At 38.5% G+C, this 12,801-nt stretch overlaps 1 protein-coding gene across 1 annotated transcript in view; it reads right to left on the reverse strand.

The window, feature by feature from the left end:
• Positions 1-4,321: 4,321 nt before the first annotated feature.
• crb2a (crumbs cell polarity complex component 2a) overlaps positions 4,322-12,801 on the reverse strand; it is a 41,696-nt gene continuing 33,216 nt past the window's right edge. The window contains exons 9-13 of the mRNA XM_084936053.1: positions 10,384-10,549; positions 6,704-7,574; positions 5,835-5,951; positions 5,512-5,638; positions 4,322-5,258 (exon numbers count right to left, since the gene is read on the reverse strand). Coding sequence (XP_084792179.1) covers positions 5,037-5,258; positions 5,512-5,638; positions 5,835-5,951; positions 6,704-7,574; positions 10,384-10,549 — 1,503 coding nt within the window. The 3' untranslated portion in view covers positions 4,322-5,036. The remainder of the gene's footprint in view (positions 5,259-5,511; positions 5,639-5,834; positions 5,952-6,703; positions 7,575-10,383; positions 10,550-12,801) is intronic.

Here is a 12,801-nt window from a genome sequence, read left to right on the forward strand (position 1 = left end):
AACCCTGAATTGGATAAGCAGAATAGAATGGAATTGAACTGAATTGAACTGAATTAAAATTAAAGTTTATAATTACACCAGTCATGCTTTTTTGTCATGTAAAAGCTGGCATCATCAATTACTTAGCAGTCTTGTCAAGGCTTGCTGTGTGGCTGGCAGAATTGAACCCAACTGGACTCCGAAACAGTTTTACTGCAGAGCATACAAAGTAAACACAACATAAGCCAGTTACAGATCATCCTGGAAAGGATCCTCTGTAGCCATGTGAAGAGGGACACACAGCTTGAGGGAGAACACAACAAAGGGCAAGGGAAGACTACCTCCTGAGCATCTACCAAGGAGGTTGCTGGCTATAGCTCTACCCCTGTGCTACAACTAACTACCCCAATAACCATCCTGTCCTGCCCATTCATGTCCATCCAGAATTTTTTATTTACCTTTACTCTGTAGCATGCAAGAATGGATGCAACACTCTTGGTTTGAAGCAACCTATTGACAGAACCTTCTGGTTCTTCATAAAGAACACCTTCTGTGTGATAAGTTTGCTTGTAGTGATGATGAGGATAATTTGCATGGATAAAATTAAAGTCCAACCCACGTTTTTTTTAATTTCATCATTATAATGCATTGATAAAAAAAAATACTGACAAAAGTCTTGATGAATCCCTACTTCCCAGATGTTTTTTTAAGTGCTACTGATCAATAGTTCTCCAGGCTTGCTGAAGATTTTGCTCAGGTTTTTCTTTGGACATATGCTGCTTTTTCATTTATTTTCCATGTAGTCCTTGTACCTAACTGTTTTCAGAATAATGTTTTATTCTGAAAACAGTACGATATGGATAATTGGGAAACTTTGTGGAGGGAACCTAGTCTTGTTAGGAGAGACGGCATCCATCCCACTTTGAATGGAGCAGCTCTTATTTCTAGAAATCCAGAAATCCCCCCCCCCCCAAAAAAAAAAAAAAAAAAAAAACAACAACAAAAAAAACCCCAAAACCCCCAAAAAACGTGACTAGAGTTGGGACCAGGAAGCAAAGTTGCAGCTTCTCTCCTCCTGTTATCCCCTCAAAACCCCATCCCCTTAGAGACTGTGTCAGCTCCCAAACACACAAAAAACAAAGCAAAAAAAACGACTTAAACATAAAAAAATCACAAAGAAAGAACAATACAGTATCCTCAACAGCACCAAAGAATAAAACAGTGAAATATGGATTATTAAATATTAGGTCTCTCTCTTCCAAGTCTCTGTTAGTACATCAGTTAATAATTGATCAACAAATCGATTTACTCCTCCTTACAGAAACCTGGTTACAATAGGATGATTATGTTAGTTTAAATGACACCCCCGAGTCATACTAACTATCAGAAACCTCAAAGCACAGGCCGAGGGGGCGGTTTGGCAGCAATTTTCCACACCAGCCTATTAATCAACCAAAGACCAAGACAGACTTTTACTTTCTTGAAAAATTCAAAACCGGTGTTATTTGCTTTCATCTATCGTCCACCTGGGCCTTACACTGAGTTTCTGTCTGATTTTTCAGACTTCTTATATGATTTAGTGCTCAGCTTAGATAAAATAATTATTGTGGGTGATTTTAACATTCATGTAGATGCTAAAAATGACAGCCTCAACATGGCATTTAATCTGTTAGTAGACTCAATTGGCTTCTCTCAAAATCTAAAAGAACCCACCCACCACTTTAATCACACTTTAGATCTTGATCTAACATGTGGCATAGAAACTGAACATTTAACAGTTTTTCCTGAAAACCTTCTCTTGTCTGATCATTTCCTGATAACACTTAAATTTACACTAATTGATTACACAGCAGTGGGGAGTAGATTTCATCACAGTAAATGTCTTTCTGAAAGCGCTGTAACTAAGTTTAAGAATATAATTCATGTGGCGTTATCATCTTCAATGCCCTGTACCAACACAGAGTAGAGCAGCTACCTGAATGCTACTCCAACAGAGGTCGATTATCTTGTTAATAATTTTACCTCCTCACTACGTACGACTCTGGATACTGTAGCTCCTGTGAAAACTAAGGCCTCAAATCAGAAGTACCTGACTCCGTGGTATAATTCTCAAACACGTAGCCTAGAGGAGATAACTCGTAAGATGGAGAGGAAATGGTGTGTCATAAATTTAGAAGATCATCATTTAGTCTGGAGAAATAGTTTGTTGCTTTATAAGAAAGCCCTCCGCAAAGCCAGAACATCTTACTATTCATCACTGATTGAAGAAAATAAGAACAACCCCAGGTTTCTCTTCAGCACTGTAGCCAGGCTGACAAAAAGTCAGAGCTCTTTTGAGCCAACCATCCCTTTAACGTTAACTAGTAATGACTTCATGAACTTCTTCACAAATAAAATTTTAACCATTAGAGAAAAAATTACTCATAATTTTCTCACAGATGTAATATTATCTACAGCTACTTTCAGTACCATTGATATTTATTTAGAGTCTTTTTTTCCAATTGATCTGAGTTAACTTCAATAATTACTTCCTCCAAACTATGTCTTTTAGACACCATTCCTACAAGACTGTTCAAAGAAGTCCTGCCATTAATTAATGCTTCAGTCTTAAACATGATCAACCTATCTCTAATAATCGGCTATGTACCACAGGCCTTCAAGCTGGCTGTAGTTAAACCGTTACTTAAAAAGCCAGCTAATTATAGGCCAATCTCCTACCTTTTTTTCATATCAAAAATTCTTGAAAGAGTAGTTGTCAAACAGCTCAGTGCTAGGACCAATTCTGTTTACATTATACATGCTTCCCTTAGGCAGTATCATCAGAAGGTATAGCATACACTTTCATTGCTATGCGGATGATACCGAAGGTTATCTATCCATGAAGACAGGTAACACACAACAATTAGTTAAACTGCAGGACTGTCTTAAAGTCATAAAGACCTGGATCACCTCTAATTTTCTGCTTCTTAAATCTGATAAAATTTAGGTTATTTTACTCGGCCCTGAAAATCTTAGAAATATAGTATATAACCAGATTCTTACTCTGGATGGCATTACTTGCCCTCCAGTAACACCGCGAGGAACCTTGGAGTGATTTTTGACCAGGATATGTCCTTCAATGCACATATTAAACAAATATCTAGGACTGCTTTCTTCTATTTGTGCAATATCTTTAAAATTAGAAATATCCTGTCTCAGAGTGATGCTGGAAAACTAGTTCATGCATTTATTACTTTCAGGCTGGACTACTGTAATTCATTTTTTTCAGGATGTCCTAAAAACTCCCAGAAAAGCCTTCAGTTAATCCAAAATGTTGCAGCAAGAGTACTGACAGGGACTAGAAGGAGAGAGCATATTTCTCCTGTATTGGTTTCCCTTCATTGGCTTCCTGTTAAATCCAGAATTGAATTCAAAATCCTGCTCCTCACATACAAGGTCTTAAATAATCAGGCCCCATCTTATCTTAATGGCCTTTTAGTACCATATCACCCCATTAGAGCACTTCACTCTTGCACTGCAGGCTTACTTGTTGATCCTAGAGTATTTAAAAGTAGAATGGGAGGGAGAGCCTTCAGTTTTCAGGCCCTCCCATATGGAAAAGAAATAGAAAAAACTTATAAAAGACTTGCATAAGATGTGGCCTGCTTCATATAGTGAATCATATAACATCATATACTTTCTCATTACTTTCATATATTGTTTTAGTAAGTATCCAAAACATACAAGTTTCATTTATATAATTTTTTATGGGATCTTATATTTGTTTTTATTCTTGTATGCTTTTCATACAAGTTTCACATAAGACAGATACAAACTATAAGATTTATATATATCTTTTCCATATGGGCTTCTTCAATGGAACCAGCTTCTATCTTGGATTCGGAAGACAGACACTATCTTTACTTTTAAGATTAAGCTTAAAACTTTCCCTTTTTGCTAAAGCATACAGTTAGGGCTGGACCAGCTGATCCTGAATCCTGACTTAGTTATGATGAAATAGGTGTAGGCTGCTGGGGGATTCCCATGATGCATTGAGTATTTCTTCTTCACTCACCTTCCTCACTCACTATGAGTTAATAGACCATAGCTTCATATATGAAATACTTTTTAAGATATACCAAATGATCAAATTTTCTCAAATTTGTATGCAAATCACAGACAGTTGAGCAGAACCCTTGGTTGATTTGAGACCGAATGACCCTAATATCAAAAATGGGATGTCGTTTTTGTTTGTTTGTTTGCTTTTTTTTTTGAAAAAAACAAAAACAAAAACAAAACAAAACAAAAAAAAACCTAGGAAAAAACCTTGACAGAAAGAAAATCTGAGCACAAGAGACAATGAAAATCTAGACTAGAATTAAAAATAACAGCAAACAATTTAACTTTGTCTCTACTGTCTAAATTCTTTATAACAAGCATTCTTCCTGGCCAAGCAGTAAAAACCTCTAGTTGGCGTTTATTACATTTATAGATTTAATTAATGTGCAAACAAGTGGACACAAATGTAAATAAATGTAATCTTTTACAAGAAAAAGCATTTCTAAAAATTGCTACAAAGTCCCATATTACCAGGAAAACTGAAAAATAAGTCATGTTGCTAAACATGTCTATCAGAATAGAAAGAACAGTAAAGAGTTTTCTCAGAGCCATACTGTCTCCACTGGAGCAAAGTTTCCAGCAGCAGCACCACTGGTGTGCCATGAACCTGTTGGACATTTTCCAAAGGTGACCATGTAGTGGAGAGCTTATTTGTCCTCTGTTTAGCAGTTTTGAGCATAAAAAACTGCCATGATTTCTGATAAGAGGGGGTCATCAGAGGATAAACTGATGGCTATGAGTTCCTGAAGTTCATAGGGCTTATTTCCTCAGATGATGAAATATACACAATTTACATTGTCAATATATTTCTGTAGCACAGGTCTATAAGGAGGGGGTTATAACATCAGATGAGCCTGGACATTCAGAGGATCTAACAGTTTGACAGTGACAGCCCTGTGCACCTCCCCACAGCATCGGATCACCTCTAGCTCCCTTTATTGATTTGTGTTCCTGTCAGATCAGATAAGCCTCTCCTCCGGTGGTACTTTGAGCATGCTGTCCATCTCTAGCCGGGCTCCAGCTAGTTCCTGAGCACTGGGGCTATAAGCGCCCTCTGACTGGCGCTTCTTCCTTGCTGTGAGCACTACAAAGGTCAAGCCAATAATCATTAGGAGAATGCACAGGCAGAGCAACGGGATCACAATTAGCAGCCAGGGGATTCCCTGTATACGGGCTTCTTTCTGCAGAGACAAAAAGTGTAGAGGTTTGGTCTTACTGATGGATGTTTCCATTACATAGTTTGATTTTCAGTCATTTCAAAATTAGAAAGATGTGAATCTAAATCAAGTTTATACTGCTGTTGTGAAACTTCATGTAAAATATGAAAAGTAATTTAGTTTGGGAAACACATATAATATATCATTCGTTAAATGTTTCAACTAAGTTATTGATCTCGTCTATCTAGCTCTGAAGAAGAAATTGAAGCGAACATACGTTACTGTCACAGACTGGACCACTGTAACCGGGCGGGCATTCACATACAAACATGTTAAAGCGATCCAAACAGGAACCTCCATTTGTACAGGGGTTAGACCCACACTCATTGATCTCCATTTCACATCTGCAAGAAAAAATTACCTGAATTACCAGAAATTACCTGAAGTCAACATTAACTGTTACATTAACAACTCTGAAGCTAAGTCATATTTATGGTTATATATTTATATATATCCCCTCTACCATGATTTACATACACACATGTGGTATTACTTAAATTTAGTAACAGTTAGAATAAAATGACTCAGATGTGAGCTTACCTGGTGCCTGTGAAACCTGGCATGCATGTACAGTTAGCCCCCCACAGTCCATCATTGCAGACACCATCGTTTGCACACATAACATCTTTACCACACTGTATAGGAGGATAGACCCACCTGGAGGAAATAGTATTAGTGTTTATCTTGGCAAGATGTGCAGGAATTCTTAAGTGCATGTGTAGTGTGTGCTAAATCTACAATGTTATTGTATTTTCAAACTAATAAACAAAAAATTGTAAACAAAGACAGAAAAACAATAACGCTTCCTTGCATTTTTTTTTTAATTGTGAAGACAAATATGGTGTAAAATAAGGCAGATTAGTTGTGCTCTTAACTCACTCAGCACAAGCTGGCAGCATGCATATCTTACATACACCATAGGAACAAAAGTATTGGGCAAAACATTTGAATCTTTGAATTTGAGTGTTTTCAGTATCATGGCCACATGTATAATATCAAGCACCTAGTCATACAATCTGCCTTTACAAATATTCGTGAAAGAATGGGTCATTCTAAAGAGCTCACTGAATTTGAGCATAGTATTGTAATAGGATGCCAGTGCTGCAACAAGTCATTTCAGGAAATTTCTTCAAGATAGTGATCCATAATCACTCATAACTACTAATATTGCAAAGTGGTTTTAATTCAGCCATAAAGTGGATGACCATATAAAACAGAGTAGGATTTGCATTAACATCAGCAAAAAACATCAGTCTGCAGGGAGTTTTATGGAATGAATTTCTATGGCCGAGCAATTCCTCTAGGGGTAATGCACAGGTGGCCCAATACTTTTGTGTAGTTTGGCTTCACTACAGCAGTTCACCTTTAACTACAGGGAATAAACAAATGATCAATTAGTGAGAACTCACTGGCAGTGTGGGCCCCTGTACTCCTTAGGGCATATGCAGGTGTACATGTTGGGTCCATCCTGACAGGTTCCTCCATGTTCACAATTATGATGCTCACACTCATCAATATCTTCATCACAGAGAGTGCCAGCATATCCCAGGTGGCAATGGCACTGAAAACCAGCCAAGTAGTCCTTACAGCTTCCATGAACACAGGGCTGAGATGCACAGTCATCAGTGTCCATCTCACACTGGTCTCCCTCCCAACCAGAGTTGCAGATACATCCAAATTTATTAAAGAGGTCTTCACACGTGCCTCCGTTTAGACATGGATCTGAATCACAAACAGGGGTACCAGTGCAGCCCAAATAAATCTTTGGTTTTCCAATTAAATGGAACTGAGAAGGTTGTGGGGCCTTATAATCATCCACAAAAGGAAGGTAAACTCCTCCGAGCCTCACTGCACCCATGCAACCATTGAAGCTCTCTGCAAGGGCTAGTAACGCCCCCTTCTGATTGAGAAAGCGAATACTACCTGTGCGCTCTGGCACACTGTTAGCATCTGTGATTCCATCCACAGTGATGATCCAGGGGGAGGCTTTGCGGTCCTTTTCAGTCATGGAAATGTTCACGCGGTGCCAGCTCCCGTCTGCAACCTGACGGACGCCTGTAAAGGTCAGAGGCTCAAAGCTGTTGCTTAGCTGGATCTCCACCCGGACTGATGAGTCCAACAGACCCACCATTAGGAGATCAGAGCCCCAGGAGGCCCTCAGGAGCACAGCATTTTCTGACCGGGTCCTCAACTCCATGTATATGTTAGTGACAGGCTCAACCAGGGAGCCTCCAGAACTGTACTGCACAGCGTTGTTCTCAAATGTGGCATTATAAACACCTAGGAGTCAAAATGAACAAAATGAACAATTTTCCCTTATTATTTCAAAATATGGATGTTGTGTAGAAGATATTAATTGGAAACTGGTTAATTGGAAACTCTAAATTGCCCGTAGATTTGAAAGTGAGAGTGAATGGTTGTCTGTGTCTATGTGTTTGCCCTGCGACAGACTGGTGACCTGTCCAGGGTGTACCCTCCCTCTCGCCCTAAGACAGCTGGGATAGGCTACAGCCCCCCACCCCCACCCCAATACATTGAAAAAAAAAAAACAGTTTAGGAGTGATTTTTTGGATGTGCCACTGCTCTCTGTTGAGTGTGGGAGAAACGTGCTTGCACATAGACACATGGACTGAGATGGACCTTATATGTTTACCTCCCTAACTCACCTCCAGTAACATTACAGGTTGTGTGAACACTGTGCAAACTACCCAGAGAGTGTTCTTCCTGTATCTGAGCTAGTTACCCTGGACACTGATCTTCTTTTGCCCAGGCTTACTGCTGAAGATCTTCTCCCTGTGGCTGAATCAGTTACCCCTGAGTCTGGTGATATACTGACCTCTGCAACACTTGATTCAGAGGGTAAGCTCCTCCTAAACCATTCCTCTTAGCTTTATTTTTTTTAGCCAGTACCATTGATCCATATGTGCATTTGCTAATAGTAAATCATCTTTAATTCTTAATCAAAAAATATAATCAAAGTATAAGTCTAATCGATATGTTGAATTACAAATGTAGTTTGAGTAATGACAATGATTCTAATGTCTGAATTTTGTGTGTGTAGACATGAACCAGCTTTCATCGTGGCAGATTAATGCCTTTGTGTGTCTGAGACTGGCTGCAGGAATGTGAAAGATAGGAAATGTGTGTCTGACACATCATTATACATAATTCTGAACATAGAGTCATAATTAAATGTGATATTGCTGATAGTTAATCGTACTTAACTACTTAATACTGATCAGAATAAAATCAGGTATAAGCTTAAGCTGTAAAATGAATACAAAAATATAATCTATGAAATTAATAACAGGCCTCTCACTTAGGTTTTGTGTAGAGTGGCCTTTTTATTCAGTGATAGCCTTCGCGGCTGCATGTGTATGTGTGCACAAGAAGGATTGGGAGACTTTAACATATATGATTTAAAAAATAAATTATGCTGAGCATATTGTAATTCACAAACACAAGCGTTTTCAAGATAAAAAGTGTGATTGAGCTAATGAAAAATCTAGTTGAAGTTAAATAGCATAAACTAAATGAAACATGAGGGAAAGTATATTGACATGTGATGGAATTAATGATAAATCTACAACACAGAAAATAAAAAAAAAATGTAATGAAGGGATTTCAATTATGTTTTAAATCATATTGAAGTAAGAAAGAGAGAAGGAAAAAGGATGATAAGGTGGGCAATTAAATGGCAACAACAGTGATAGGATGTCACAATGTGTGAAGCAAGATGTAATCTCAGAAGACGTGATATCCAAAAAAGATTTTTCCTTAGATGATTATACTTTCATAGGCAAGTATTAGTTTAGCTTTTTATTCGCACTTTGAGAACTATAGTCATATAGGAAAACATCTACATATTGTGACTTATATGGCTTTTTCATATAAGTACTGAAAGTAATAGACAATTTTTATTGTGTTCTCACTGAAAGTGTTTCATAATCAGAAAACCTTGATTTTTATAACTGGGAAAAAAATAATTGTGAAGAACTGTTTTTGTTTTACTGTTGTATTTTATCAAATGACTTCAGTTTAACGAGTTATTATACAAAGAAGACCTACAGGCAAGATCATTTTATTAAATCCACTTTGAAGCACTTTGGGCTGTTCCTTAACCGATTCAGTGTTAAGTGTGCAATGTCAAAAAATAATGAAATACAATGTTATTGCCAAAAGTAGCCACTCACCGATCTAAATAATTGGAAAGTAAAGTGTCGGACACACACCACTACACAGTGTAGAACCACTCGACTCTGGAGTCTATCTGGCAATCCAATGGGCGAGGCTGGGTATGGTGGTTGCCAAGAGAACAGTACTTGTCTGACTGCACAGGGCTGAGTGTAAAGTTTGGTGGAGAGGGATTATGGTGTGTGGCTCAGCCCCTTAGTATCAATGAAAAAACTCTTAATGATTCATGATACCAGGACATTTTGGACAATTTCATGCTCCCAACTTTGTGGGAACAGTTTGGAAACAGTCCGTTCCTGTTCCAACATGGCTGCACACCAATGCACAAAGCAAGGTCCATAAAGACATGAAGACCTTGACTGGCCTACACAGAGTACTGACCACAACTCGACAGAACCCCTTGGGATTAATTAGAGCAGAGACTACAAAGCCGGGCCTTCTCGTCCAACATGAGTGTCTGACCTCACAAATGTGCTTCTCAAAGAATGGTCAGAAATTCCTATAAACACACTCCTAAACCTTAAGGAAAGCCTTCCCAAAAGAGTTGAAGCTGTTGTAACTGCAAAAGGTGGGACAGCATTATATTTAATGTCACTCAAATTTCAAATAGGTAGATAAACAAATACTTTTGGTAAAATAGTGTATCTAAGAATCTGGTTTTGGATTTTGTGCTAAAACAGTTACTATTATTACTGTTATTTTATTTTGCAATAATATTTTATCTTTTTTGTTAATTATCTGTTGGACAAATAAACTAATTATATTTATTCTTTACTTTCAGTTCTTGGTTTTTGTGTGCCTAGGGAAACAAGAGAATCTGCCTGGGTGGTAGGCGAACAGAAATATATATTTTTTGCTCCATGGCATAATAGGAGTTGAAGTTTTATAAACTTACATTCATATCCATCAGGTAGATCCACACAATGGCCACCATTGACACATGGGTGGCTGACACACCACACACGTCTTTTGCAGGTCTTCCCAGTGTATTCCTCAGGACAAGAACATATAAAATCGTTGAATGTGATGGTACACCATCCTCCATTTTGGCAAGGCTTCATCTATAAAAGGAAGCATGCAGATTACATTTCTGTAGAACAATGAACTGATATGGAAATAATCAATTACACTTTATTATTTTATTCAAATAATAGTGCAAAATCACACCAACATTTGGTTTGATTTAAGGCCAGAAAATCTAAACAATAAGATGACCTCCTATAAACAAGGGCCTTGGTGACACTGGGAAAGAAAAACTCCCTTTTAGCAGGAAAAACCTCTGGCAGAACCAGGCTTAGGGAGGGGCAGCGATCTGCTGTGACTGGTTGGGAGTAAAGGGAAGAAAACAGGACAAAGGCAGTGGGAGAGAGACAGAGATTAATAATAACTAGTAATTAAATGCAGAGTTGTGTAAAAACACAAGGGGTGAGAGAAGGAGAAACACTTCAGCCCCAGCACCCTAGGCCTATTGCAATGTAACTAAGGGAGGATTTGGGGTTACCTGATCCAGCCCTAACTATATGTTTTATCAAAAAGAAAAGCCCAATTTTAAAAGCAGAGAGGGTATCTGTCTCCTGAATCCAAACTGGAAGCTGGCTCCACAGAAGAGTGGCCTGAAAGCTGGAGATCTGCCTCCCTCTACTTTTACATACCTCAGGAACCACAACAAAAACCAGCAGTCTAAGAGTGAAGTGGTCTTTTTGGGTGATATGTTACTTGGATGTCTTTAAGATAGGATATTTTATTATTATTATCTGATTATTCAAGACCTTGTAAGTGAGCAGAGTGTCACAGGCTGGGTGAGCTGCGGAAAAATTCCACTGGGTTCCTGATTCACCTGTGTCCACATTACTTAAGACCTGCGTTGACGTCTCTTCACCATCAGTTTGTCAACTAATCCATGTTGGTAACAGGCTCTCACACTCTCTCACTGCTATTGTTTCTAGTCCTTGCACTTCCCTTGTTATCTTGTGCTGCAGTTTTCTGGTCACATCTCAGCTCCGTTCTTCAGCTTCGCTCACTCCTCGGATTCCCAGTCATACTCATTGTTACTGGGAAAACTTCCTGCTCAACACCTGCCTGCCCTCCTGCCACCATTGCTCACAGGATTTCTTGGAACCCAGGGTAGTCATTTCTCTCTGTTCAGCTCACCTGGAATTTCACCTCCTCCTCTTAAAGTACCTCTGACTCCACCTGCAGCACAAGCTATTCCCTCTTTTAAGATCCACATTCACCTGGAGAAGTTCTATGATCACTCTAACCTCCTTTTCCCTTTCCGTTCAGTGCAATAACTTGTATTACCTGCCACGACTCAGTCCTCCTCACTAGTCCTCCCAGGCCCAAACCCCTCATCCAACAAAGTTAAATATTGTGTTCACTTTAAGTTCGCTACTTTTCTATGCCAAGTTATTATTCTGTTTGTTGCAAAGATAATAAAGTCTATTAAAACTACTTCAGCTGACTCCGCACTTGGTTCTGCACTTCGGTCCAGCTTCAGTACAGGCCTTTGGCCCCCTTTGACACAGAGGGATTTAAAATTTGATTCTGGATTTAACAGAGAGCCAATGATGTGAAGCCAGTATGTGTGAAATATGCTCTTTCTTTCTAGTCCCTGTCAGTACTTTTGCTGCAGCAATTTTGGTTCAAAAGGGAGGCTTTTCATGGAGTTTTGGGGAAATCCTGAAAATAATGAATTACAGTAGTCCAGAAGTAATAAAGTAATATTACTAGTAGTAATAAATGCATGGAAAAGCTTTTCAACATCACTCGGAGAAATTTTAGGTCAATTTTAAGACTTTCCTGCAGTTTAAACTAATTGGTGTGTGTTATCTGGCTTCATGGATAGATAAAGTTGGGTGTCATCGACATAGCAATGGAAACGTATGCTATCCCTTCTAATGATACTGCCGAAGGGAAGCATGTATAATGTAAGGACAACTGGTCCTAGCACAGAACCCCGTGGAACTCCATAATTGACTTTAGTGTGTGAAGAAGACTCTCTAAGCCTCTAAAAAGATTTACAAATGAACAAATTGGAATCTATTACATAGACATGATTCAAATCACTGCAGTGCAGTGCTTTAATACCTACAGCATGATAGTAATGACAGTAATAAAATATTTTGGTCAACAGTATCGAACGCTGAGGTCTTGCAGGACAAGCACGGAGATGGATAAATATTATCCTAGAAGGATAACTTTTAACCTTCACTAGCACTATTTCAGGACAGCAATGAGCTCTAAAACATGACTGAAACTCTTTAAATAAAACATTTCTCTGTAGCTGTTTTGTAATTATTCTTTCAAGAATTTT

This window comes from Perissodus microlepis, chromosome 7 (genome assembly GCF_051167445.1).
Source record: "Perissodus microlepis isolate ML-2025 ecotype Zambia chromosome 7, ASM5116744v1, whole genome shotgun sequence".
Lineage (NCBI taxonomy): Eukaryota > Metazoa > Chordata > Actinopteri > Cichliformes > Cichlidae > Perissodus > Perissodus microlepis.